This window comes from Solea solea, chromosome 21 (genome assembly GCF_958295425.1).
Source record: "Solea solea chromosome 21, fSolSol10.1, whole genome shotgun sequence".
NCBI classification, from domain to species: Eukaryota; Metazoa; Chordata; class Actinopteri; order Pleuronectiformes; family Soleidae; genus Solea; species Solea solea.
The window spans coordinates 6,547,822-6,575,324 of record NC_081154.1 but is presented as its reverse complement, the minus strand read 5'-3'; the positions used below and the strand labels follow the sequence as shown (position 1 = coordinate 6,575,324).

Below are 27,503 nucleotides of genomic sequence, written 5' to 3'. Positions count from 1 at the left end.
CTCAAAAAAGTCATACTATAGTATGTCGTCCAAAATCACTCAAAAAAGTCATACTATAGTATGTCGTCCATAATCAGTCAAAAAAGTCATAGTATAGTATGTCGTCCATAATCTGTCAAAAATATAGTATGTCGTCCAAAATCACTCTAAAAAGTCATACTAAAGTATGTCGTCCAAAATCACTCTAAAAAGTCATACTATAGTATGTCACCCAAAAGTCACTCAAAAAAGTCATAGTATGTCATCCAAAATAAGATAAGAAAGGTATACTACAGTAAGGCTTCCAAAACTGTTTCTTGCACCAAATAAAAAATTAGGAGCATTAAATTTAGTTAACATTTTATTTATAAATGTTATTTTTCATGTGCAACTTTGTAATGAATGTTGTAATGGTGATGACGAACAATGAAAAAATACATTTGTTATCAGTGAAACACCTACATTTAACATGTTTCCTTTTATATATCATGGTCATTTAAATATAATCCGTGTCTTACATACAGCATCTTTAAATGATTACCACTTGGTTATGATGCCACAAAGGTGGCAGTTGAGATTACGGGTTTTCTCGCGAGATTTGCCCACCGCACACACACAGAGGCAGGCAAAGAGGGGCGACCAGCAGCTGAGAGTGAGAGGAATGAGGACACTCAGGACAGCATCGCGTGGAACAAAGCCAAGTTTCCGTGTTTTAAAAAGGTCTAAAGAGGCGAAATGACAAAAGTGAGTGGATTCACGTGGATGTTTTAATGTTCCGCTGTGAAAAGTGGTGGCGCCGTTCGTGTCTGTGTACGTCCACAGAGGAGAAGGAATCGGGGGGGAGATCCGTGGAGAGGACTCGGAAAATAAGTGGATGAGTGGAATTCACGAGTGAAGATTTGATTTAAAAAAAATAAAGTTTTACTTATTCTTTTATAACATACCGGGATGTTGTTGTGGATCTCCGGGCTCTAGGTGATCACTGACGCCGGGCTGTGAGCCTCATTTCCCGGGCAGAAGAGGAGTCAGGACCCGCTGCTGCTGCTGCTGCTGTTGTTGTTGTTGTTCGCCCGTGGGTTCCTCCTGTGAGATGCGTGGACAAACAGTGGACCAACCTGTCTCCATCACCTACTCCACAGGTGGAAGGGATGATGGGACAGGACACGTGATGGATGACTTCTAAATGTCCCGTGTCCCCGCGGACCCCCAGCCACCCGTGTCCAGTCCACAGACATGGATAAACTCACCGTGATTTCAGGATGCCTCTTTCTCGCCGCGGACATCTTCGCCATCGCCAGCATCGTCAACCCGGACTGGATCAACACTGGAGAATCAGCCGGTAAGGTTCTTCTCCTCTGACCTTTGACTTCTGACCTGCTGGGACCAAAGAAAACGAAATCTACTAAACACAAACTAGGGTTTATTCATGTTTATTTGCTACATGTAGACAGTTAATTACTTTTAATAAACAGCACTGATTAAACAACTTAAAATGTATTCAAAAAGTTAATTTGACATTTAGCTGACCTGTTTTACATTTTATGCTACTTGGATTGTTGAAATAAACAGAGATTTTTGTGTCCGATACCTAAGCCGATATCACAACTTAGATATTGATACCGATATCAGACCGATATAGTCTTTTTCTTTAGCTTTAACAAAAGTTTACTGATGCATTTACCACAGAGACATAACCAGCTATTTTAAATACAAAACATACAGCTCTAACTGTGTTCTGCCAAGTCATGCTAAAGGTTTACAACAGTGTGATCTTTTACAACTTCTGTAAACACATTTAGAATTTTGATTTGGGCACTCAAGAAGTCAAATTTGTGGTTAATTATTTTTAATGAAATTTGAGTTTAATAATTATTCAGTTTAGTTGTCTAAGAATCTCAGAATTCTGAGAGAAAATTTAGAATTCATCTTTTAATCCCAGAATTCCAAGATTGGAGTCTATTTTTAATATCAGAATTCCCATTTTTTTCCTCAGAATTCTGAGATTAAAGTCAGACTTCTGGGTCATTTCCCCAAAACTCAGACACCTGACTTTAAAGGAAAAAGTTGAAATTCTGAGATTAAAGTCAGGTTGTTGATTTTAATCCCCCCAGAATTCTGAGATATGAATCAGTTCAATCTCAGAATTCCATCTTTAATCTCAGAAGTCTGACTTTGATTTCGGTCTTATTTAGTTTAAAACATTTTCTTCCTACAACATTTCCCACATGTGGCCCTAATCCTGTTCTAATCATTTTCATCATCCGTCTTAATAATTGTATTTAAATGATTATTGATCACTAATAATTATCTGTAGTGAGGATTTAAATGACTAGTGCGGTTAAAATTACAGTTAAGTAAAGTGTTGAATGCAGTGATTCACTGATTATAGAGTTAATAATATTCAATTTATGCAAAGTACAAAACTAAACAGTGACAAAAAGTGTAAACACAGCTGTTAGCCTCCGTGCTAATGCTACAGTGGAGATATTACAGGATTTCATTTGTCGTTAAAATGAACAACAACAAAAATGTAGTGTTTGTGTTGCGTAATTAAATGAGTGTGTACACACCACGTATTGTTTTCCCCTCTTCTATCTTCATCGTCCAGGAATGGAGTGAAGCTCAGACTCTGAGGTTTTGTTTTTTTAATTACATCTAACAGTGGTGTGAAATGTGCTGTACTCCGCCTAAAGCCTTTTGTTCCTGTTTAATTAGCTGAGTCGTAATTACCTGAAGGCAGGAAGTGTTGACGCGGGAATGTGGACGTGTGACTTTTAATGAGGTCCCCCGACAACAAGAGCAAGACAGAGAGAAATGTTTTCCACCTGGAGAACTTCAGATTCCTGCGGCACAGTCATGACGTACCGTGGTTCTGCTGAGAGTCAACGTTTGAATCACTCTTTTTATTCTGTGTGGGTCTGCAGGTTGCCTGAAACACACACACATCTATGTCAGTGGTTGGCAACTGGTGGCCCGTGGACCAAAACTGGTCCACCAGCAGTCTTGTAAGGGGATACTTGAGTGAAAGTACAAGTTATGACAAGAAAATGACTTTGGTAGAAGTTGAAGTCTCTTCTTCATAATATTATTTAAGTAAAAGTCTTAAAGTATATGACATTTACTGTACTGTATCAAAAGTAATTTTCCTAATATAAAATGTACTTAAGTTTTAGAAGTAAAAGTATTAAAAAAGTGAGGAATTAGGATTGAGTGGTTGGGCGAGTGGTCTTTGGACTGGACGATTGTGGGTTAAATTCCTGGCTCTCCAAGTCTATATGTGTCCTTGAGCAAGACACTTAAACCCCATGGGTTAGGTCCCTTTAAAGTACCTAAAAGGGATATTTGTAGGGCTACTAAGTATCTTACATGAAAATGACTTTGGTAGAAGTTAAACTAAAGATGTACTGTAGATTAGATTAAATTAAAAAGATTTGACAGTTTGGATTAGAAGAAAAACACACACTGGTGTCCTGTAAGGCTGCAACAACAACACCTAATCAATGAATTGATCACTAAATAAAACACCAACTATTTTCTATAATCTATTTATCATTCCTAAATATGAAAAGCACATTTCAGACTTGTGTTCTGTTTGTTTTGGAGTCCAGTTTGCAGGACTATGATTGGATTACTTACTTACAGCGTCCCCTCCTCCTCCACGTCCTCTTCCCCTCTGCGGTATGAAAGGATGTGTTGAGAGGGAACAGGATATCCTGATATATCCTGAGAGCGGGGGGGGGGCGGGGCAGTGGGTTCTGGTCCTGGTGTCATCACTCAGCTCTATCTTTGATCCACGGACATGGGAATGGCGTTTCCATGCCAACATTAAATATTTAAAAGCTCGTTATATTTTCATGCAACGAGGGCTACGAGGAGAAGCGTTATGTTGTTATGACGTGAAGTGATTCTTCTTCTTTGTAACTTTTATTGTTTTTGATATAACATGGTGAAATGTGACGTGTAAATGTAAATGGATGTTGTTCATATTTTCCTCCTGATCGCTGTCCCTGCTGTGTTTGTCATTTTTTTTTGTCCCTCCTGACAATTATGCTAATTCCTCACTCACTGTGTTTAAATTGCTCTGAATGAGTCCATCAAATGCACAAAGATCCTCTTTCTCTGTGCCTGCTCGCTGCAGATAATTCTGTGGAAAAAGCAAGAAAAGGAAGGGAGACAAAAGAATAAATGAAGGTGTGGGCGGATGTCGTCTTCGGTGCGTGCTTGTGTGTGTGTGTGTGTGTTTGACGTCATAGACGTGTGACCTCGCGTACCAGCAGTCTTCAGGCTTTAGGAGACACTTAGCTCTTCAGAGCTCTGACCCCGTTTGAAGACATACTGTACACCAAACACAGGGCTTTGTTGTTGTTGACATCAGCACACGTCATCCGTCAACATGTGTCCGTATTCAGCGGTTCTCCTGCTCCTGGTCACTGTAGAGAATGGATACAGAAAATATACAATTACTGGCCACTTTATTAGGTACAGGACAGCAGTGGCACCTGGTGTTGTTCAGACCCAGTGGGATCTGTGCTGCCCTCGACTGGACCTGGACCCACTGTTCACCGAAACTCGGTGGGAAGAGGTTATAGCCCAAGACGAACAAAAAAGTCGATCGTAAATGAGTGAACTTGTCTGAGTGTTTGTCGTACCGACAGGCAATTTGTTGTCGAAAGGTTTTGCGGATAAATGTCAGCTGGAATTGGCACCAGCGCCCCCTGTGACCCTCATGTGGAGGATAAAGCAGTAAAAGATGAGTGAGTGAGACCTTTCACTAACCTAGCTCTCCATCCATCTTCATCCAGGTTCTCTGACTGTGGGTCTGGTCAGACAGTGCCAGACCATCCACAGTCGGGACCGGACCTGCATCCTGCCGCAGCTGCCACCGGAGTGGATCGCCACGCTCTTCTTCATCATACTGGGCATCATCTCCCTCACCGTCACCTGTGGTCTACTGGTGATGTCAATGTGGCACCGCGAGGCCACTCGATACGCCCGCTGGATCGCCTTCACGGGGAGTACGTGTTCATTATGTCTTCACATGTGAAGTGTTCACCCACTGAAACGATCAGCCAGGATTTGACTCACTAATTTCCAGTTTGAGTAAAACCTCCATGTCCGTGTGCACTTTCTGTTCCTCAGTGTACGTGGACTCTGTCAGGGATGAACCTAAAATTGAAAGCAGAATGTTTTTTAGCGGCCAGAAAATAACTGCTTCTCAAGTCAAAACTGCAAACATTTTTGTAAAAAAAAATCCTGTGAAATTAAGACACAGCTTTAAAATATCCTGTAAGAGAAAAGGCCTTTATTAGACACCAGAATTTCTGTCTTCCTTTCCTCATTTTAAGCATCTTGACAAAATGACTGCAGAGGAGCTCGAACAGATGGACCAGGTTCTATTTTTAGACAACAGAGATAAAATTAGTCTGTATACGTGAGCACGGGAGCAGGAGCCTGGATTCACACGACTCTATTTATAGAAGAACACAGACGTTTCGGCAACAGACAGAAGAAGAGTCTGTGCTGCAAACAGGTTTATAGTTGCACATGTTTTTAGAATGTAAGTGAATTCTTCAAACTCGGTTTAGTACCTGAGATGTAACACCGTTTTGTTTACACTGCCATGTTGGCAGGAAGATCTTCTGCAAAAATAAACGGTATCAAGCCGTCATTGTCATCAATCCACTTAGATCAAGCAAAATATGGCAGAAACTAACAGACTGAATATATCTTATATCTTAGACCCTTATGCTGCCCCCTGGTGCTTTTCACGAGTATGAAAACAGCCAGAGTAGACACAATTCCATTCTCGCAGTCTTCAGACATCTTCAATTTTCTGATAAACATTCACTCATTCTCTGTTAAAGTACGCTTACACATTGGAATAAATGCGTGTAAAATAAACAAGATTTTAAATTTAGTTAGATTTTGATTCTGTACCTGATATGAAGTGGAATCTGTTCCCGTTGTATTCCCATCACTCTCTCCTCCCGGGTCAAAACAACTTTCCACCGTCTTCACTTTTTTAGAAAAGCCGCAAGTTCCCTGACATAGAAACTGTCTTATACATCTATGGAGTACAACAGTGTGTCTTCCTGCCAAAATGGTGGGGTTTTGAGTCCCAACTGGTGAGCTTCTTGCTTTTTGGGGCAACAATGCTCGCCGCTGTCACACCGCGTAGCCTTCATTCATCACTATTTGTCTCAGTGTGCGATGTTAATGCAGTTCTCTCGTCTCCCTCGCAGTGGTGCTGTTCTGCATGGCTGCTCTCATCTTCCCCATCGGCTTCTACATGAACGAGGTTGGAGGACAACCGTACAAGCTGCCCAACAACACAGTGGTGGGCTCGTCCTACGTCCTCTTCGTCCTGTCCATATTCTTCACCATCGTGGGTCTCCTGTTTGCCGGGAAGGTGTGTTTACCCGGCTGACACGCACCACCTGTTGGAGAAACACCACCCACCACCGGAGGCTAACTGTGTCAGGACTCACCTCCGTATGGCAGCACTGGAAGTGTCTAACAACCCTGAGGAGCAGACTGATGTGTATTTGTTTTTCTCTGTGCTCGTAACCGGAGCTGGAAATGGTTCGATCCATCTGTTCATCTCCTCGTTCAGAGAATGAGAAGGTGTGACGAGCTTTGGCTAACATCCACACTGCTACGTTTACTGTTGACTTTAAAGGATTTTACTCATCATCACATGAAGACTTTGTGTGGAGTCCAGTGTCAGATCTTTTATGATGACGCTTCTTCCCTGACCACAGCTCCATGGAACTGTCTGTATATGATCATTTTTGGGGGACATTTGTTTATTTATCTGTTCAGTTCCACCTTGTTTTGTATATAATATATCTTTTATTAATACAGTATCTCAGAGTCTGTCTGCCATTGGATCATCACTTTGCCTTAAAGAGCTGTAAAAGCTCAAAATAACAACACTATTGAGTTTTAGTTGAAGGTTGTTGTGTTAATCTAGTCCCTTGTCACAGCTTTGCCTCCGCAATTTATTCACCTTTTTGTTTTGAGCGTCACCTGTTGTTTAGACACTGTGTAGAGAAATGACTGACTCTTTGACTTGTTTATTTTATTCTGCTGCAGCGCCGATGCCTCATCATATGTGTGTGTGTGTGTGTGTGTGTGTGTGTGTGTGTGTGTGTGTGTGTGTGTGTGTGTGTGTGTGTGTGTGTGTGTGTGTGTGTGTGTGAATGAACGGACAGCCAGGCTGTGTGAGTTTTTCTAGAAGCACTGTGATGTTGGAAGATCTCATTAAAAATGACTCACTGGACATTTGAATATAAACGTTACAGTTGTATTCTTGACTCACTTATGTAAAAACAATGAATTAAGATTGAAATATAAGATATTAGTGGTAAAAACACAGAATCTGAGTTAAAAATTTGGTCACTGGCCACTTTATTAGGTACACAGGACACATAACATTGTGTCACCCAGTGGGGTTTTTTGTCTTTTGCTACACACATTAAGTTTCTGCCATGTGATTGGCTGACATGTGTACCTAATAAAGTGGACAGCGAGTGTAAGTACATAATATGATCAGACTTTGCCTGTAGTTCAACTTTCGGGCCAATCAACGTCAAAACAGACCAGAATATTATTTATTTTTTAAAGCTAATTGGGGCGAAGTGACAAAAGAGAAATTATAGTATTTATTTAAAAACTGAAGGCTGCATCTGCTGTTTCCATAGTAACCTTATTTTTTGACGTCATCAGTGCTCCTGTACTGGTGTCATTCAAGCAAGTGGCTCGTAAAACGATAAACACAATAAACAGTTACTCTGAAACATGGCTGGTGAGGGAACAATAAATCAGATTACAGAATAAAATTCATCCTGAATAAGTAAAAATAATCACGTCACATAAATTATCACTCAGTCTATGCAGTTTTTGTCTCAGTCCCAAAAGCATAAGCTCATAAAAAACGTAATGCCGCAGTGAAGCTGCTGTGACGCTGCACCAACATTTATTACACATTTCTTTTATAGAAAAACACGCAGTCAACAGGGCATAAAATGACGTAAACAGCAACAACTATACACATGTGACCTTTACACCTTGAACAATAACATTATACAAATAGCATGAAATCAATCACGTGCACGTGACATGCTCCGAGAATAAAAATGTATGTAAATGTTACGTCAAAATGTAAAATGTTAACCCTAACCCATGTTTGGCACAGATTCAATTAATAATCAGCATGATTATGGAGAGTGGATATGAAGAGACACTTCTCTTCAAACCACAAGGGGGCGACACTGGTCAGATGAAAGTCAGACCAGTCAGACTACACCTTAATTTATCAAGAGTCACCGGACATGAATCTATTCAAAACTAAACTCTGTTAGACTAATTTAATAGAAAATTCAATTAAATTCAGGTTTTGTGTCTGAACCTACCAACATACCTGACTGCTCCTCCTCACTCCTTCACACACAGTTCAGTACAGTTCAGTGCCTTTCATGATTGCCTTGGATCCACTCGGCCCTGGATAGACCGCTGCGCTGCTGCTTGACCATCTGTGCAGCCGTGAGCAGCAGAGCTCCGGTGACCAGCTCCAGGCCGTAGGAGAGCCAGGCCAGGCCCAGAGACCAGCCGAAGGAGGTGCGGACGGACGCCAGGTCCTCGGGCTCCACCAGCCTCTCCGTCTCTGCCAGCGCCTCGTACGAGTACAGGATGTAGAGGCTGACGCCGCTCAAGGTCGGCAGACCTTGGACATAGAGAAAGAGGAAAAACATTAAATCAGAGTCAGGTTTTCAAACAATGTTTGATTTATGTATTTAAAGGAGAAGTTTACATTAAGGAAATCACAGATGCCAGGGTTTATTCAAGCTATTCTCTTAAACTCTCACTTGACAGAGCATAATGAGTCCTGCAGCGTTTTCACTTAATGCTCCTGTGAATGGTTTCAGTCTTTTCTCTCTGTGTGTAATCTACTGAGACGACAGCAAAAACAGCGCAACACTGGAAAAGAACAAAAAAAATTGCAACAGGAAGAATCATTCTTATAATTCAACAGTTGAAGATGCCTAGATGAAGCAAGCAATCACTTTCCTGCACATTTTTGATATATTTAAAAATGTCATGTAGTGGATTTACATTTCCTGTGTGCTGTGATGTAAAATCGCTGATTTTCTCTATGGACTTTGGTGTGGGGGGTTTTCAGGTGGTAGAGGCCGTCTAACAGTGAGGACAAACCAGCAAACATTTTCTTAAGATACCGTAGGTGTACATTTTTATTAGTTAAGCCTTTTGTTAAGTTTTCAGCCATGTTTTCGGTGAGCAAAAGCTGGTCCCCGTTGTAGGAGGTTCACCAGGGGTACAGTCAACGCCAAATGGTGCATTCTATTTACAGTGACGTCACCCCCGAGTTGACCACGTTTCAGTTAAGAGGCCAGGGAAAAAACATTGACACAAACATAGCCACTGTAAGCAACACTAGTCAATGACAAAGCTCTACATGGTATTTTAGCTCACACAAACAGTGTAGCTGTTACAAATTAAACAGTACTATGTGTGCAACTGATGCAAATACAACAAAAGGGCTATTAACGGTAAAAGTAGCAGTGTAAGTGTGTCAAGGTGAGTTTGGTCCAAGTTTCCGAAACGGAAATCCTCACAAATTCCAAGTTGTAAGTGTTAGTATCTCATAAAGCCACACAATTCTGAACTTCAAACCGTGGAGGGCAGCATTACACTGCACTTTGCGAGCAGAAGAAAAAGAAAAACAAACACTGAACAATCACTTCAATAATAATAATCTCCTCAGGTCAAGAAATTCTATTAAAATCTTCATTTTTAAAAGTGCTGCTTAACTTATTAAACTCTTCCCCCGTGGGTGTAAACAGTGGAGCTCAAATGCTTTTATTCAATGGAAAACATTGAATGTATTCCTGTTTTTTCAGGTCAGCCGTCATTGTACTACAGCAAGTACAGAGTGCACATTCACAGCAGTCAGTGCTGTGAGCCCAGGGCTCATCAATAAAACCAACAATAATGCCGAGCCATTAGCCAAGCGCAGTCTAATATTATGAGACACAGGAAATACACTGACGCATGACTTGTCCTCACACACAACATCCAAATCAACAGAGACCCGACCGACTGACACACACACACAACTTTCACAGTGTTGCCATTGGAAACGCTTTTAATTTTGACAGCTTGCTACTGGTTTTAACGGGATGTAATTGGAGCGCCAAGGATACCCAGTGTGGGACTAATAATCATTCTTATTACAATTACACCCCGAGGTGCTGCGGGTTCGGAACATGATGAGGAAGCAGTTTCTCATTTATTTTTTTATTTTTATGATGTTCATTGTGCCGAGCAGAGGAGCCGGAACAAAGACGAGTGACAGGAGACAAAAAACACCCCAAAAAAAGAACAGAAAAAGAACTGATAAATGTAGACGCTAGTCAAAAAAGTCTGTGGGAAGAGCTTTCTGAACAAGAAAAATGTCCTTTATTTTATTTTTCTCCTATTGTAGAAAGATGAATATATTGGTCGTGATAGAAATGGGCACAGTTAACAGTTTTAGTCTGTTAACACTTAGAACACAGAGTATTTAGGTGGCTTTTTTCTACCATTACTTTGTTAAAACGTATGTGTTGTAATGTAACAAAGTACAAATACTGTGTTACTGTACTTAAGTGCAAAATTCACATATCTGTACTTTGTTATTTATACTAATAACAACTTTTACTCCACTACATTTCCTCAAGCTATCTTTGTTACCCATTACTACCGAATAAAATCAGAAGAAGAAGAAGAGTTGTTATTTTGGTCTGTATCTGCGCCACATAAGCACTAAGTGTTAAAGTTAAAGTTAAAGACCTGAACAACTCAACAACAATAACACACTTGGACAAAGTTGTCCTATTAACAAGTTCACACGACCACTCCAGTCTACTTCAGGCCTTGATTTGATTCCATGTTTGTTGCCATGTGCTGCTGATTAAAGCGAGAGTGTAAAGAGTCCATTTAGGAAAGTTTTGATGAATGCACAAAGATGTTCTTTATGGAGGTCATGAGCTGTTGGCAGGAGAACGTCTGAGAACGTGCCAGAGAAAGAAGATTGAAGAAGAAGAAGAAGCAGCTCTACGTCTAAAAATGTGCCAGTAATTACCTGTATCAGTGTGTGTGGGCAGCTGAAAATAATTAATCACAGAATATTCAGACTTATTTTTAAAATTCTAGATCAATAACGCACACTAAAAGAAACAAGACCATTATTTTAAAGAGTGGTGATGAATTTAGCTCCATTAATGACGTTCTGCTTGTTCAGATTATGACACTTGGATGAGATAATCAGATTTATGGACTGTTGTCTTAATCTGGTTAGACAGCTGTTTTCCTGTTGGTGCAATTTAGCGTCAAAAGTCTTTCTGTCTTTCTTAATAAATGCTGGTGTCTTCTTCATTACAAGGAAAACAGGTCAGCGTGAGAAGTGCTGAGATGGGAACACATCCATGTGAATCACTAAACATAACAAATGACATGACTTAAATACTTTACTAGGTGATAGGGCAGGAGGAAAGGACCATGACATTCTTTAGAGGCACTGGGTGTTGCATTTCCACTACCGTTTTAAACCAATTATCACAATTTCTGACTTAATAATTACACATACTCATTCACTAATATCAAACACTGGGTTCCACAAGGGTCTATTCTGGGCCCTATACCATTTTCACAGCTAATAACTTTTGGATGATTTGGTGATTTGGATGTACTTAGGAACATTTGTTGTTCCTTCCTACAACCACATATAAAAGTATAGATTTTGATTTCTTTCATCCATTTTCTACCACTTTATCCGCCACATGAGAGTCCCTTTTCCATTTTTTTCTTTTCTATTTCCAGAGAACTTAACAAGAATTGTATGTCCTCCGCCGTCCCAAAGAGGAAATGTGGAAATACAGGGAGTATGGCATGAATGCAGAACATTAGGCAGATGCAGATTTTTGGTTTGAATGGTTTCCAAAGCAATTTTTGCTTCACTGCGGTGTCTCCCCACAGACCGATAAAAGCTCTCATAACCCATCTGATAGAGAGCATGAAGAGGATGAAGCTCTTCTGATGCAACGAAATGAGGCAAAACGGCCTTACACACACACACACACACACACACATGCTCGTGCACACACACACACACACCGGCCCATTCATGCAAACTTACTCAATATGGCCAAATCAAACTCAGGTGATAATTAACTTTAGTGCTTTTGACCACATGAGATCAATTCTCAGCCCCTGCACATGAAGTGTTACAGTCTGCTCAGTTTAGCCTCAGCTCACTGACCTCCTTACACACTCACTGGACACTTTATTAGGAAAGTGTCAGGACTGGTGAGTTCTTCCACTGGTTGTCTTAGTGACTGTTCTATCATTTGGAACCAGTGTGGTAATTTTATATTAGCTGTACCTAATAATGTGGCCACAATAAAACTTCCTTGCATAATCTGCAATCTGTGAAATAAACACTACATTTTCTTGTGAACAACTGAAAGATCAATCTGTATGGACGAGGAAGATGAGAGAACATGACTTACACCACTGTATTTTAACGTTGGTGATAATGTTGTTGCTTCAAGAGCTCAGTATTTTCTTTCTCAGGTGGTACTTGGTGTAAAAAGTTATTTTTTGGAGAACCTCTGCTCTAAGAAACTAAACGCGGTTTACAGCGAATGTGAAGTTGCACAGAAACAAAACATCGCAGTGTTCTCTCCTGAGATTGAATCCCGTTCCCTCGCTGCACGCGCCGCCATTTAAGTGAAATAATCATCAACACAATCGTCATAATTATCAACTCTGCTTTCATTAATACCAGCGGCTAATGGCTCTGGCTTCATTTAAAAACAGAGGTAAATGATGCAGAGCAGAGACGGAGGATAAGTGGAGAACTTTCTCTCGCTCTCTTGAACTTAGACAAACTGTCGTTATGTGGAATCTTTTTAAGCATATAGCCAGTAATGGTGGGTAAACTGCTACTAAACTGGCTTGACGACTCGGGGTGTTCTCTTTTTTGTGTTTTAAGTGAAATTTCCTCAGTGCATTCACATAAAAACCCCCAAGGTTTTTTTTTTTAAACAGTAATAAAGACTGTGACGTCATGTATGAGGTCACACTGACGCGGTTTGTGATAGACGGAGGAGGGTCAGTGATGGAGGAGTGAAGCTGAACTTACTGCAGATGAAGAAGTAGGAGGCCGTGCTGGTGAGGAGAACATGGCTGCGAGTCAGAGAGCTGACCAGGCCGCAGACACCACCAAACAACAGGAGGACCAGGCTGAGAGGAAGCAGCACCACCACTGCCCTATGCATGTCTGTACACACACACACACACATACACAACAGGATAAGTAAAGCAAAAAACACCTTGTGGTTCTTATTTTCAAGCACCTTCAAACACATACAAGGTCCCCTTTCAAGGTTTTCCAGCACCTCACAGCTGTGGATCTACTTTCCCCATAGTAGAATTGTAAATAAATCAACACAAACCTGCCACTTTATTAGGTACACCTGATATCTAATCAGCCAATCACATGGCAGTTAATCAAGTAGACATGGCCAAGCTCAGTTTGGGAATAAATTATTATATATTATTATAGCTCGGTATTACCCAAAATCCTTTTAAACGCCCCCTGGACTTTATCAAAGCTGGAGGAGGAAAGACTTACTCAGCAAGTGCAGCTCAGTGTCTGTGTATCTGGAGAAATCGTCTTTGAAGGAGTCAATGGTGTACGCGTACATCTGCCCACCTGTATGTAAAACACAATAATAATAATGATGATGATAATAGTAGAAATAATACATTTACTAACAAATACAAAATGTGCAAACATTAAAAACAAAGCAGTTAAAAGAACTGATTCCGGCTAAATGGATAAATGGTTTCACTCAGTCAGTATTAGTAATTATTGCAATAAAATGTCTTTGTTATATTGATATTGATGAAATGTATTGTTATTGAATTATTGACCAGCCCTAATTAAACCCTATAAGTAAACAGACAAAACAATGGGTGATTAAAGCTCCAGTATGTAACTTCAGTCACCCAAACACTGCTCTCTTTAAACATCTGTTTTGGTATCTCCCTACCTCACTCGTGTTTTCAGAGAACTGGAGTCAACTCTTTAAACTAAAGTTCTATTTTTAACATTAGTTCCACCTTGGTTAGATTTCGGAGAACCACTGTTAATTCCTCAACCTAAAGCTCTCTTTGACATCCCCTTCACTGCACTTGTGTTTCAGAGAACTGGGGTGAGTTTCTTAACCCAAAGCTCTGCCTGAACATTCATACAAAAATTAAAAATGGATACGATGCCAAAACTGAAAAAGCATTAAGTGTCAACACTCTAATCTGTTTACATGACTACGAAAATTTAAAAAAAAACATGACCGAATATGCGCATCACTCTGTGTCTCCAAAGACACGAACAAAACATGTGAGTCATGTGAAGCTGAAAGGTTTCATCAACATTGAGTAAACTCATTTGATGGTTCAATGGCTCTAATCTAAGAGATATTTTTTTATATTTAAAAGTTACACACTACAGCTTTAATCACTGGCGGTTTGTTTTTAACAGGTGGGCTTTAAATAGATTTTTTTTAAAACATACAGAGGCTGAGGCTAAAAAAAATGGTTAAATACGTGTCATTTTCACACTATATTGTTTATTTAAAACAGGAACATTTAAGATGAGGGGAAAAAACTAAACAAAACTGGTACTCAACCCTCGTTGATGCTCCACAGTCCCGAGTGGGAGCTCATGTCCTCAAAATCGCTCGCGTTGTTCAGTGGGTTCATCTCGATGATGTACCAGTACTCGGTTCCGAGGGACGTGGCCAACAAGACGAAGCTCAGGAGTCCACAGATCCCTGCTGCGATCACCAGAGAACCGAAGGTTACCTTCATCCTGCTCTGAAAGCTTCTTCACCAGTAGCAGCTCGGTGTGATGAAGAGGATGATGACGATGAAGATCCAGATCTTCAGCCTTTTACGCGCTCCTTCATCACAGGATGATAGAGGATGGTGCGTCAGCGTGTGCCAAAATCTCCACCTAGGTTTTAAATTTCCTTATCCAGTAACCAGCGGTGCATGTGAGGACGATCAGGATTAAAATTAGATTAAGACAGAGACCCACTGAGGTTTGAGTGAGTGAGTCCGAATGAGGAGCAACAGCTCCAGTCTGGGAGGGACTTGTCTTCACCAGTGCGACGCGCAATTTTACGCATGAAATGGTCGAAGAAAAATAAACAATGGGATTAACACAAAGGTCGCACACAGAGACACTGTGGGGCTGGAAACAAACATTTACAAAAAATTTATTTAAATTACGCATCAATGAGTCCTCATTAACTTGTTTTTAATCCCAAAAAGCAATCCTTCTCGACCGGATTAATACAATTTGTGATTAAATACGAAATTATTGTGAACATGTAAACACAATCTAAACATTATATTGTGTTAATAACACCAGAAACACTGGCTAAACATTTAATTTGTTAACATTTTGAGCTGTGATCAACAACAAATAAGCAAATATATTGGATAAAACAGTACTAATGTAGTATTAATGTTGTAACTTGTACTATAATGTACATTACTTATTTTTTATAGTAGTAAATAATAGCTTGGTAAAACAATGGAAAATATGTGGGGGACAAAAAAAAAAGAGATATTTACTCAATCCAGTAATTATTAATTAGGATTGACAGAATTGGCGCTACACTGGTAATATTCTTTAATAATCTCATTATTAAGCCATAATTGGAGTGTTTTTGAAATAAAATGCTATAAATGTAACATTATCTCCTTGTTAAGACATTAGGACAGTGGAAATTGCATTACAAATAAAATGCTATTACCATATTAATATCACTTACCTCTGACAAAATAATCACCATACTACATGTGATTATGCTCTGGTGTAATGTAATGCCAGATTTAACATTTAAACTGTCCAAAATTCAGATGCACAAAAACAGAAAATTGGCATGGAAACACAAAGGACAAGGTGGTACGAGTTGTGTTTCCCAAACCTGAAAAATTACAATATTCCCAAATGTCTTGTTTTGTCCAGGAACCAAAATGATTCAGATTTCTTTGTCGAGTGGAGCAAAGAAACCAGAAAATACTCACGTTTAATCAGCTGAAAAATCAGAGCTTGTTTAAACTATTAAAAAAAAAAAAAAAAAACACTCAAACTGGTTAATCATTTACTAAAACAGCTCTAACAATCAACATTTCAATTATTTAAACTGAAATAATGAGTCACTGATTTGGCAGTCGCACGGATTGTTTTACGAAGATTTAGGTTTTAAAAGTTTAAATGGAAAAACCTGTTTAAAGTATTTTTTTCATTGACGTCTGGACAGAAAATATCATAGGTTGATTGATTAAACATATCGTCGTTTCAGCTCTTAGCAACATAGTTTCAGACTCGTTAAATCTGTAAATTAAGGACAAGTTTATTTAAAAACAGACGTTAAAATCCATACACATAAACACACACTCTCTCAGACACACAAACACACACTCTCTCAGACACACAAACACACTCTCTCTCTCTCAGACACACGGGTTAATTTGCAGCCAGGTAGTCACTCCTCTCCCATGGCCGTCTTTATGATGTCGGCTCTTTTCAGTTTGGCTGCCTCTTCAAACTTTGTGATGGTGTCGTTGCAGGATTTATTCTGCAATTAGAGGGGAAAAATTAAACCTGAATGAGTCGCTCATGTTGCAGTGACTAGTCTGTATTTCACCAGAAATGTCTGCAAAAAAGTGAGTCAGTAATTTTGAAAGTCACACATGAACATACAATGATGAACTTGTGTCTCTCCTTCTGCAGTTTAAAGAATTCCTCCACAGTCAGATCCTCCACTTTCTTCTTAAGGTTGATGAAGTGACAGGAAGATGAGTGAGATTTGTGCTCCTTTCTAATGGAGAGACAAGATATATTATATTTTTTATTTCTCTGGAGATCGCTTACACATCGCTCTAAAAGCATGTAAAATAAACAAGATACAGCATATAAAGGTGTTACAGGAATGGTAGTAAAAATAATCAAGAACATAACAATTTGCAATTTGTATAAAGATTTATATTACTATAATAACTAGTTGGCAGTAGTTTGTAAAAAACAAACAAACAAAAAAAAAGTTCTATAAAGACACTAGGGCTTCACATTGTGACAAACTATGATCATGTGTGCGTTTTTAAAGCCTCATCGTCAAAAAAACAAACAATGACAAACAACCCATAACTTGAACAAAAATGATGGAAGGCTTCATTAATCTTTCATACTGATAAATTATTTTAACATATTTATATGGCAGTATGTTATAAAATGAAATTATTTTAATATTAGATTATAAAAACTCCACCCTGTTGCACTGAATATGTGAGCCACATAAGGTTTTATGTCTTACTCTGGATCATCCTCTGGCTCCCAGCCTTCGAGCTCTTTGAGGCAGAAGAAACACATGGCGATGTCTGGGCTGTTCTCTGAAGGCGTGTGAGTGAAGCCAGCTTTGGCCATCTGCAATAACAAATAAAAACATTTTCATGAAACGTGTTCATTAAACAACAAGTTGACAGAGAGAAAATTAACCAGCAAGTTGATTATTCCTTAAGTATTTATTTTATTTCCTTATGTTTTTGAATGAAGAGATTCATTTTGTATCATAAAAATATGTTTATATTGTGAACTATTTGTCGTTCTACATTTAAACAAACTTTTATTTTGAAACGATGTGAAATATCATCATAAATATTATTATTTCGATGTCTTTTTCTCAAAAAAGTTGGACTTTACTTGATTTCACTAGAGACTGTGGGTCAGGTAAGTTACAGAAGAAAATGTGTTTTTTTTTAATGTAAACATTTACATAAAAGCACTAAAATAACAATAGTAGGTAGCAACAATATTTGGTATGTGTTTGAGTCACTTGACATGTACATTATGAAAATTCAGACAAAAAAACATCAGACACTGTTGACAAATAAAATATGTTTTAAATAGTACAATTTGGCATTAATTTGGTGCGAGTCATATGACTTTTAAGTTATTAGCAGCCATGTACTCAAATGGGGGATTTGGTGACGGTCCCTAAGTGAAAGCCAACAAAATACACAGTCATCACCTCAGTTATTAGCACTTTTTGTTCTACAACTACAGCAACATCTAAACCGCACATTTTTATAATAAGACTTAAACTAACCTATAGCTCCTCTACGACACTTTAAGCTAATATCCCAACATGAAATCTCACCTGAGCACTTTTGTGATAATGCTAACGAAACAATAAGTAGTAATGAGCATTGACCCCGCAGTTGGAGCAGCTAAATATGAAGTTTGTAGTGTATGTCTTATTTTAAAACTGATGTCTTTCTGGCTCCCGAGCCAATTGTTGTTGTGTTAGCTTCGCTAGCTAGCCGTCAGATAGAAGTATCTCGTTCGTTCACGTTCACTCACGTTCTCCGGTGTGCACATGCAGTCCTCGTCGAACGGCCAGCCCGAGAACGTTTTCAGTCTGTTCTCGTAAAAGTACATCTTTGTCTCTTCTGCAGCGAGCGCATCCATTTTGTACAGTGTTAAAATAATACGTCCTCTGACGACGACAGACAGGCCAACAACCAAAGTCTAACGTTTTCAAATTTCAGCCCACGGTTCAATTCGAGGATTCTGATTGGACCAGTGATTCTTCTTCTTGGCTATGTGAGTGACATGGACTCTCCGGAAGTCTGCCACCTAGCGGTCTTCACCGAGCGGACTAATTTGGCTCTAGATGTTAAAGAAAAGCGACCAAAGTACAACTTTGTCAAGTTATATACACGCAATATGAAATAATAATATGTTTTACCATATTTTGTGATACCGTAGTTTGGTTTTGGAGTTGTACTAATGCGTAGTAAAACTACACCCACCGCCCACGCGTTTGAGTTCGCTAATGCTCATGGGTCATGTAGTTTTCTTTTTCCTCTGCTGTCATTGGCCCACAACGTGACGCGCGGAAGTTCAGTCCGAGTTTCCTGTACTTTGTAAACAACCGGCTCAGACCATAGATATATATAAAGGCTCAGACCAGGGTGAACATGCTAAGAGGCTAACAACAGTACCTGACGGTCTCCTACTCCATCTTCTCCAGTGTTGTTGTTATGGAAGGTCGGTGTTCTGTTGAGACTTTGGCAGACTTTGGCTTTTTAGACGCATCATTCACGCCGAAAATTACTCCTGGTTTTGGGCCAGACTTGTTCGTCCTTACAGGCAGTGATGAAGTCTATGTTTTTAATAGTGAAGAGAGAAAACTCACTGTAAGTGAAGTTAAATTGACAGCACAATTATTCACTATACACAGAACAAGTGTACAGGAGGTGGTGAAGATAACTTTCTGTCTGTTGTGTTGTTTACAGGTCGTTCTCCAGTTTCCTGGTCCTGTCAGTGATCTGGTTCAGAGTCCAGACAAACAGCTCATCTATGTGTCCTGCAGCAGTGGAGTTTACTGTGTCAGCCCACAATTACTGCTGTCCAGGTTTGTGTTATAATGTATTTATACACACACACATACATACAGTATAGACTGTTGGTGAACAGGCTCCAGCCATTTTGTTGACTGATGCAAGATTGCAATTGGTGTCCCACCCACTATAAAAGCAACAAAAAATGTGAAATTTCCACACATACACCACTATATTCTATTTTTTATAAACTTAAAGTATACTGCAGTTATAACATAAGTGGTAATAAAGTCAGATCATCTAACAACAAGTAGAGAAAGCACTCGTCCACCAAGGCTGCTCAGGTATAACAATTTATTCCGTTGAACATAACCTGCATGTCCAGAAAATGTCATCCTTTATATGTTGAATTATGCTGCTTCCAGACAAACATAACATACCCTCTTGGATGTAATTAAAACAATACATCTGTCACAATAAGCCAATATATTAGAAAAACCTCATAAAACAGAACAGATAGTTATATGAAATATGGATTAAACAATTTGTGATAAATACTTGAATGAATGATGTATTTATTTGTTATTTCAAGATGTTTTAAGTAATTTTGTTAAAATGGTGTTTGCCTCTGGTGAAGAGTCTGACTGCTGAATTTTGTATAATCTCTAATTTATGTAATAAACACACACTCTAACTTTAATTTTAGGTATAGAGTGAATCACAATAATCCCAATTAGAGACAGAGTGAAATCATGTATATCAGTTTCAGATTCCTCCAGTTGTGCTGATCTTGGAGAGATGTTACAGTTGAAGAAAGCTCGACTGGACATTTACTGTGACCTTTTAACCTCTGCAGGACTCAGAACCATCCAGCTGATGTGTCCTCTGGTCCAGCTGAGCTGCAGATCTCCTCTGACTCCCTCGTCATTGGGGAGGAAGGAGTGTTGTCTCTGCTCCTCGTCGGCTCTGTCCTCCTGCTCCTCTCTCACAGAGACACATTGTGGCTTTTGAGTTTGTACAAAACACCAGAACCAGCAGAGTCCGGCAGCTGCGAGCTGCTCGGCTCGTTCAGTCTGCCTCTCGTCTTGGCTGCTGTATGTGACGACGATGAGGCAAAGATGGGAACAAGAAGGAGGCCGGTCCTCATCTGTGTCCACTCTGCGTCCACGTCTCCATCAGAGGAGACTTCAGTGAACAGTCATTACAACCTGGAGTCTGTCCTCTTCAAACTCCTTTTTGGGGTCGACGCCGCCCTCGCCAAATCACCGGTCGTCCTCTGTGGCCTGCCAGACGGACGCCTGTGCTCACTCCCCTTGCGTCTCCCAGGATCACGACTCCGAGTCCTGCACAGCCTCGAGCAGCCAGTTGTATTTGTTGGAGCATCTGTCGTCACGGAAACGGCTCCAGGACACGCTCAGTGTTTGGTGGCAGTGGGAGAACAAGGCAGAGTGTTGCTGATGAAGACTGAGAATCCAGAGGGAGGAGACAGAGCTGCTGGTTTTCTGGAGACGTGTGTGCTAGGTCCTGTGGTGTGTGGATCTGTGGACAAACAGCATCTTTACTACAGCACTGGTTCAGACATGCTGATGCTGGATCTGTCAGAGAAATCGCCCGGGAGAGAAGGTCAGGAAAAGAACGAGGAGTCGTTCAGGAAGTCCTCTGCTGTCGTCCACAGTCCCACCAGTCTGAAGGTGTGTAGAGTCTCGGCTTTGGCTGCACCTTCACGTGTCGCAACAGGTGAGTGAAAAAAAGTGAACAGTTTCAGACTGTATGTAGTTGGTTAGAATTTGAAAATACTGGTGTGAGACGAGTATTTACTGAGAGATTCATCTTCTGTCCTGATTTGACGGAGCCCGTGTTTGTTTTAAAGTCTCTTAACTGCCTCTTTGTCTCTGTCTTGTCATTAACTAACTAACTAACTTTGGTTAACTAACTGTTGATAACAGGAGGAGTTCAGCTGCTGAGTCTGTCTGTCAGAGGGCAGCTGCAGAAGATTCTCTTACCCGAGGAGAGGAAAGATTTGTCGAGTCATCCTTCAGCGCAGGTTTGTCGCAGCGCCGGGGATCTTCTATCGGCCATCGGGGACGTTTGTGAAAGGTACGTGCAACAGCTATGTCCTTTTTATTGACATTAAATTATAGATAATCTGATTTACCTTTTTTAGAGTTTCTGCGTTGAAAACTGCCATCAAATCCAAAAACCAAATCCTGAAGCACCTCAATCAGGTTCTCAACATCAGCTTCCTCCTGATCGAACACGCAAACACTGAAGATCAACCTCCTAAGCAGGAGAAGCAGATCAGATGTCACGCCAGGACCAGATGGAGCCGGCTGCTCCAAAAAGACTCCCTGAACCTGACGTGTGTCCTGGAAAACTCAAGTTCTTTTATTTTGGAACGAGGCTGGACGCTGAGCATCACCGTGTTTCCTGTTTCCTCCTCACTCACTGCTGGAAAAGAAAGCTCCTCCACTAATTTTTCATTCCCATTCCACAATCTCTGTCCTGGGGAAACGTTGGACGTGTCGCTGCCTTTAGCAGCTGCGGGCGATGCCTCCTTTCCCATGAGGGTGAGCTGCTCCCTCCTCTTCTCGCTCTCCAGTCTCCTGGGAGAGCAGGAGATCACGCACCTCCCTGGTTTGCAGAGCAGCTGTATCAGTTTGCCCTTGAACACTCTCACAGTGGACTGGCTGCACGTTCTGCAGGTGGACATCAACAAAAACACCACATCTCACTCCTTCTACATCGAAGCAGATCCGATTCAAGCTTTTCTGAACTCACGCCGGACTGAGTTCAGAAGACAAGTAGAGACAGGAGGAAGAGAAGGACCTTCAAAGACTGAGCAGGAACTGTTCTCAGCGAGTATACGCGTGTCTTCAGAGCTTCTGAGGGACACGTTGGGGTCAGATTTGAATCCACAGGGTTCAAAGTCAGATCTCTGCCTGTCTCTTCTGGACTGGCTTCTGTCTGAAGGTCCTGGAGGAGGAAAAGGGGGACACCAAGGAGACAAGATTGACCTGAGCAGCTCAGTTGTCCATGCTCGAGGTCCAAATGGAGCCAGAGTCAAACTCACGGCAATGGAGGTAAATCATTGAGTGTTGTTAGTGACAGTAAAAGCACAGTCAAGACTATTTTAGGCAATCACCTTAGGAAAACAGACAAAAATCAATTTACCTTAAAGTTGAGGACGACTGGCTCCCAATAATTTTGGAAATGCCAGACCTGGTCTTTCCTCTCTTCTTGTCTGAAGCCTTTTTAGCTGAAGAACAAACTTTCTGAGGAGGTAATTCCAGAGAGTCGCCTTCAGCTGACAATTGAGACAAGGGCAAGTCAAGGGCGTATGTAGTGGGCTTGTCTTGTCCTTGTCCCCTGTTTTGGTCTCCAGTCTTTGGTCTTTTAATATGGTATTGACTACAACACCACTCAGAGCTTTCAGGAACCTACTTAATAGTTCATGAACATGATGTGATTGTGTTTATATATAAATAACACCATATTTTAGCCTGTTTTGGATTCATGTGACAGATCAGTGATCAGAATCTTGTACTTTATATTACACATATTATGTACTGTATGCATCTGAATAAAGCAGACGTGTGTTTCATGACAGCTCCTGTGTTCTCCAGGTAAAGGTAGGAGAGGAGGACACAGGAAAGGAAGATTCCCTGAGCACTGTAGACGTTCAGGTTGAGAGCTCGTCTATAGCAGCAGTGTGTGGACTCCATCATGCTGTGCTGAGACGCATACAGGTACAAACACACACAAAATATTGTTCCTAGGCCAAATTTACTCGCCGACTGATGTAGATCGATTCAACACTTCCAAAAATGGATTTGTTTTATTTCAAAAGACCTGCGTCATTACAGTGTAGTAGAAAATTAAGGATTTGGTTTTGTGATTATAACTGAGTTATGTTTAATAAAGATTAAAGATGTGTCTAGACTTAGTTCGTCGTCTTCCGGCTTGACATTCACTTGCTTTCAGATGAACACATGAAAGAGTTTGATGTGAAATTTGTGTCGCTCTGTTCATGGACACAGGCTCTGATGCTAAGTGCTCCCCAGAGAAGTGCGTCCACAAAGAGGCTCCAGAGTTTAGGTTTAAGACCTGCACTGCAGCGAGCTGAGGTTAGTAACCGTGGTTACTGGGTTACCGGGTAATGCTCTGTTTTTATAGTGTTTTAGGGGCTAATGTCGGATCCTTCCTATGAGGAACGGACATGAATATTTAATAACTTCAATCAGTTAATGTGATTATTCATCATCACAGTGTAAAGATACAAAACTGCTGCTAACATTTTATTACAGAAGTGATGGCATTTACAAGGTTCCTTGAATGCATCTCATCCCCAAACAAATTTCCTGAATTTTCCCAACCTATCATTTCGGATGTGCACAAGTATGTGTACAAGTTTTAAATAACATGTATAGAATCAAGTTATCATTAATTTAACAAACATCCCTGCGAAATGATTAGTTTACAAATTCTTATTCTGACAGTAGCTGTAAAGAAGTTGCTACATTATGTACAGATATGCCTCAAAAAACACAAAATGACTATAAAAAGACACAAATGTTGTCAGAGACAAAAAAAAAATTATGAAGAGACAGGGGTGTCCTCGGAGACAAAATGTTGTCAAAGAGACAAAATGACTATTGAGAGACAAGGATGTCCCCAGAGACGGAGTTTCTGTCATACTGGGTCTTTTTCTGCACCTGTTTTTTTGCACTTTTTGTCCAAAAAATGTTTCCTGTGAGAACAAATAACAACATATTTGGTTAAATTTGAGGACATGCTTGCGTCTTAATTGACATTTACTCTCAATACATACTGATATTTCTTTTTCTTTTTAAATTAAGCAGTTGCATTAAATGAACCACATGAATGAACCTTCAGGACTTTACTTGAAGGACAGTGTACTTTACTCCGCTTTAATCTAACGTCCCTTTCTTGTTTGTTTTTTCCCTCCTCCTCTCACATCAGTGCCTGCTGCATCAGATCCAGCAAACACGAGTCTCGGGAGCGTTTGGTGTGGGCGTGTCCTCGGGGCAGACGACCGCGTCTCTTCTCGCCATTTACACAGAACTGAGAAAAAACCCTCTACTCATCCTTTAAAACATTCGAAGGTTCAAACCCGACCCACGCAGCTCTGCCTTTAACCCTTTAACCCTCTGCTCTGTGTTACGTAAACCAAGGCTGAAACCGGTTCTGTAAAAATAAATCACATTTTTATCCTCATTATTTTGCTCAATGTTTAATTTTACAAACTACCTAATGATCTACATGCAATGACATTATAAACAACTTCTTTTTTCACAGGAGGTAAAGAAAGAGACACAAAATGGCGGCAGTTTAAATGTAACAGATGTGTAAATCTTAGCGACGATGAATTTTGCCATGTTTATGTAAGATTGTAACATCTAAAAGCAGGTAAAGTTCTATACGGATCCAGAAAGTACAAGGACCTTTCTGAAACATGGTGCATTCTCCAGTTCTCACAGCCTGTTAGTGTAGCTAATAAAGTGGCAGTTTATTCCTTTAATATTATCATTTATTAAAGGGCAGGTGGGTTGTAAGTGTTAATTATGTTGGAAACCACTTGTTGAAAGAGGTGTGAGCCTGCAAATTGCACAATTTTACCAATTAGCGTGCTTAAAAATGACTGTCACTAACCCTTTGGCGACTAAATATTCAGATGAAGCTTGCTTGAAAGTGGCATTTAACCCTGACAGCTGCTCAGAGCCCAACGATTCAAAGTTAAGCCAGAATCATGAGAGATGAGCTGCCGTTAATGGGCGCGGCTAATCCAATATTATGCTCCTGGGCCAGTGGTTCTCAAACTTTTTATACCAAGTACCACCAGAGGAAGCTCACGCACCACTAATGGTACACATACCACAGTTTGAGAACCATAGGTCTGGGCTATTCAAACAAAGCGGATCAGAAGTAGACGCCAGGCAAGTCCCGTCGCTACCAGCTACTGCAGAAAACCTTCAAATCTATTTTGTGGTTAACGTCCATTAAAGCTATAGGTTCTAACCCCCATGGTTCTCAAACTATGGTACATGTGGTACGTGAGCTTCCTCTGGTGGTATGAGGAGGAAAATCAGAAAAACAATTAACAGGAAACCTGTTAACATGTATAAAACCTGGGAGAATTTTACAAAGAAGGGGATTAAATTAAATGAGCATCACAAACCCAACATTACCAGCCATACATGTTTATTTTTTTTTACCACATTTTCATGCTAATAAAGAGAGAGAAAAATATAATTATTAACAGAGGATCCTGTGGAAAAATTGGAATGAAATAACACTTAACAGGTTGAAATGATGCTATTACTACGGGTGACATGTAAACTCTAGTGTTGTCTTACTGTTTTGTTCAGGTGATCATGAACAACGTCCGGCAGCAAACACCATGTTAACGACGGTGACCTCACTCATACAGTATGTCTGTGTCTCAAATGGCACACTGAGTCACCGCCTACACTCACTAACACTGTGACACCTGCAATACTAACTCGCTGTAGAAGGCGCGGAAGGAAGATGAATATGGGATAATAAGGCTGCAGCTAACGATTTTTTCCCACAATTGATTAATCCATTAGTCGTTTGGTCCATAAAATGTCAGAAAATGTCAAAACGATGTGTCCTCAAAATGTCCATTAAAAGCTGTGATCTCAGTTTTTCTGCTTCTTCTTTGTTCTGCTGTGTTTAAGTCAAACTTCCATTAAAAATTAGTTAAGGTACATTTTATCCTGCACTTTTAAGGGAGTTTATAGAATACATTTCCAATTTTTTCTTTTGGATTATTGCTGATTTAATTTTCTGTCACATAATTCACCTTAAATTGCACAAGTTGTCGATGATGTTCTCCGATGTCATGTTTTTCAGAAGATGATTCTTCAGCTTTGTCAACGTTAAGGCTGCTCAATTATGTAAAAAAGGATAATAATAACCTTAACTCTTGAAATAATTTAAATTTATTGCATGTACTAAAAATGTTAAAACAAACCTTTTGAACTGACCTCAAAATAACTAAATAATTGCGTATTTAACCCAGGGATTCCACTATTTTTGCTGGACAGGAAGTCAAACACAATTACAACATTAAAAGCCTATGTTTCAGAATAAAAGCCCTCACTTTGTACTAACATTTTGTTTCGATTCTTTTGTTTTTGTAATTGTTTGGAGCCATAATCGTAATTTAAACACACATTTGTCCATTCATTGCTTTAAATCCTTAATCCAGCCTAACTAATATCTAACTGGTCAAAATGTAACCAATTATTATTGTCCTAATCTGTTGTAATCTGTGGTCCATAAAAATGTTGATCTCAAAATAATTTTGTTCTCAAATATCTTGTTTTGTCCACAAACCAAAATGATCCACTTTTTAATCACTTTGTTAAACGGAGCAAAGAAACCAGAAAATATTCACATTTAGGAATCTGAAAAACCAGAGAAACTTGTTTTAATAATTTCGAAAACACTCAAACCCTGAATCTATTATCAAAATAGTTGACGATTCAAGTTGCAACCTTACACTTTAATCCTAATTTTATTGCCATTATTGCGCTTGTTTAGTATTATTAGTTTAAAATGAAAGTGTCTTATGTTATATGTGATTTTCTTCCCATATTAACACTTCATATCTGTTTAAGTTTGGGCTCAGTGCTCATTAATGTGCTCTCATGTTTTAGTCCTTTAAAACAACACTCAAACTATCAAAATAGTTCAGGATTAATGAAGTAATTGATTAATAATTGTTAATTAATCGTTGCAGCCTGACTGTATATCACACTGATGGATGTACGTTCTGAAATTGAAATAGTTTCCTCTTGCAGCAAACTTTTCCTGGACAAAAACACAAAGTCTTAAAGAATTCTCTCATCTGATAATCCACGTTCATGTGTCTTTTTCCAGATTATTTCTGCTACAGCAGAACCGACTAGGACAAACGTGGACGTGAATTTAAAAACTGTAGATGAGTCGTGATGAACGTCAGATCACCTCAGTGACGAAGAGTCCAGCCCCTGGATTGT

General features: G+C 39.8%; 4 protein-coding genes and 1 long non-coding RNA gene across 7 annotated transcripts; 2 read left to right on the top strand and 3 right to left on the bottom strand.

Annotated features, from left to right (window-relative positions):
* The first annotated feature begins 570 nt into the window (after positions 1 to 570).
* Positions 571 to 7,280, top strand: LOC131449041 (uncharacterized protein C16orf52 homolog B-like). Of its 2 annotated transcripts, XM_058621988.1 has the most exons (4): positions 572 to 723; positions 955 to 1,318; positions 4,782 to 4,994; positions 6,222 to 7,280. In XM_058621988.1, exons 2-4 carry the CDS (start codon positions 1,213 to 1,215, stop codon positions 6,404 to 6,406), a joined length of 504 nt encoding a protein of 167 aa, XP_058477971.1. In that variant the 5' UTR covers positions 572 to 723; positions 955 to 1,212; the 3' UTR covers positions 6,407 to 7,280. The 2 variants fall into 2 exon arrangements, with proteins under 2 accessions (XP_058477970.1, XP_058477971.1); XM_058621987.1 differs by having other exon boundaries at positions 571 to 1,318.
* On the bottom strand, positions 1,227 to 4,787 carry LOC131449042 (uncharacterized). The gene is made up of 3 exons (XR_009234250.1): positions 3,616 to 4,787; positions 2,710 to 2,908; positions 1,227 to 1,353 (listed from the first exon to the last, which is right to left on the bottom strand). It is a non-coding gene; the product is annotated as an uncharacterized LOC131449042 (long non-coding RNA).
* A 649-nt stretch (positions 7,281 to 7,929) lies between the features above and the next one.
* On the bottom strand, positions 7,930 to 15,179 carry tmem235b (transmembrane protein 235b). The gene is made up of 4 exons (XM_058621985.1): positions 14,733 to 15,179; positions 13,676 to 13,756; positions 13,184 to 13,321; positions 7,930 to 8,704 (listed from the first exon to the last, which is right to left on the bottom strand). The coding sequence occupies exons 1-4, from the start codon at positions 14,911 to 14,913 to the stop codon at positions 8,445 to 8,447; spliced, it is 660 nt and encodes a 219-aa protein (XP_058477968.1). The 5' UTR covers positions 14,914 to 15,179; the 3' UTR covers positions 7,930 to 8,444.
* A 1,270-nt stretch (positions 15,180 to 16,449) lies between these two features.
* On the bottom strand, positions 16,450 to 18,668 carry birc5a (baculoviral IAP repeat containing 5a). The gene is made up of 4 exons (XM_058621600.1): positions 18,476 to 18,668; positions 17,430 to 17,539; positions 16,820 to 16,937; positions 16,450 to 16,694 (listed from the first exon to the last, which is right to left on the bottom strand). The coding sequence occupies exons 1-4, from the start codon at positions 18,581 to 18,583 to the stop codon at positions 16,602 to 16,604; spliced, it is 429 nt and encodes a 142-aa protein (XP_058477583.1). The 5' UTR covers positions 18,584 to 18,668; the 3' UTR covers positions 16,450 to 16,601.
* A 386-nt stretch (positions 18,669 to 19,054) lies between these two features.
* faap100 (FA core complex associated protein 100) lies at positions 19,055 to 27,501 on the top strand. 2 transcript variants are annotated; one of them, XM_058621595.1, is made up of 9 exons: positions 19,055 to 19,314; positions 19,414 to 19,532; positions 20,315 to 21,195; positions 21,405 to 21,555; positions 21,623 to 22,538; positions 23,082 to 23,204; positions 23,496 to 23,582; positions 24,439 to 24,581; positions 27,385 to 27,501. In XM_058621595.1, exons 1-8 carry the CDS (start codon positions 19,159 to 19,161, stop codon positions 24,568 to 24,570), a joined length of 2,565 nt encoding a protein of 854 aa, XP_058477578.1. In that variant the 5' UTR covers positions 19,055 to 19,158; the 3' UTR covers positions 24,571 to 24,581; positions 27,385 to 27,501. The 2 variants fall into 2 exon arrangements, with proteins under 2 accessions (XP_058477578.1, XP_058477577.1); XM_058621594.1 differs by lacking the exon at positions 27,385 to 27,501 and having other exon boundaries at positions 24,439 to 24,693.
* The last annotated feature ends 2 nt before the right edge of the window (positions 27,502 to 27,503 follow it).

What these genes read in the sequence shown, in the direction of transcription:
- LOC131449041 (XM_058621987.1), top strand. Translation starts at nt 1,213, where the DNA reads ATGGATAAACTCACCGTGATTTCAGGATGCCTCTTTCTCGCCGCGGAC. An exon ending in CAACACTGGAGAATCAGCCG is followed by an intron (nt 1,319 to 4,781) that starts GTAAGGTTCTTC and finishes ATCTTCATCCAG; the next exon opens with GTTCTCTGACTGTGGGTCTG. An exon ending in CTGGATCGCCTTCACGGGGA is followed by an intron (nt 4,995 to 6,221) that starts GTACGTGTTCAT and finishes TCTCCCTCGCAG; the next exon opens with TGGTGCTGTTCTGCATGGCT.
- faap100 (XM_058621595.1), top strand. Translation starts at nt 19,159, where the DNA reads ATGGAAGGTCGGTGTTCTGTTGAGACTTTGGCAGACTTTGGCTTTTTA. An exon ending in ATCGGGGACGTTTGTGAAAG is followed by an intron (nt 21,556 to 21,622) that starts GTACGTGCAACA and finishes TACCTTTTTTAG; the next exon opens with AGTTTCTGCGTTGAAAACTG. An exon ending in TCAAACTCACGGCAATGGAG is followed by an intron (nt 22,539 to 23,081) that starts GTAAATCATTGA and finishes TGTGTTCTCCAG; the next exon opens with GTAAAGGTAGGAGAGGAGGA.
- birc5a (XM_058621600.1), bottom strand. Translation starts at nt 18,583, where the DNA reads ATGGATGCGCTCGCTGCAGAAGAGACAAAGATGTACTTTTACGAGAAC. An exon ending in GAGCCAGAGGATGATCCAGA is followed by an intron (nt 16,938 to 17,429) that starts GTAAGACATAAA and finishes TCTCTCCATTAG; the next exon opens with AAAGGAGCACAAATCTCACT. An exon ending in AGAGACACAAGTTCATCATT is followed by an intron (nt 16,695 to 16,819) that starts GTATGTTCATGT and finishes CTCTAATTGCAG; the next exon opens with AATAAATCCTGCAACGACAC.
- tmem235b (XM_058621985.1), bottom strand. Translation starts at nt 14,913, where the DNA reads ATGAAGGTAACCTTCGGTTCTCTGGTGATCGCAGCAGGGATCTGTGGA. An exon ending in CACTGAGCTGCACTTGCTGA is followed by an intron (nt 13,322 to 13,675) that starts GTAAGTCTTTCC and finishes GTGTGTGTACAG; the next exon opens with ACATGCATAGGGCAGTGGTG. An exon ending in CTCCTACTTCTTCATCTGCA is followed by an intron (nt 8,705 to 13,183) that starts GTAAGTTCAGCT and finishes TCTATGTCCAAG; the next exon opens with GTCTGCCGACCTTGAGCGGC.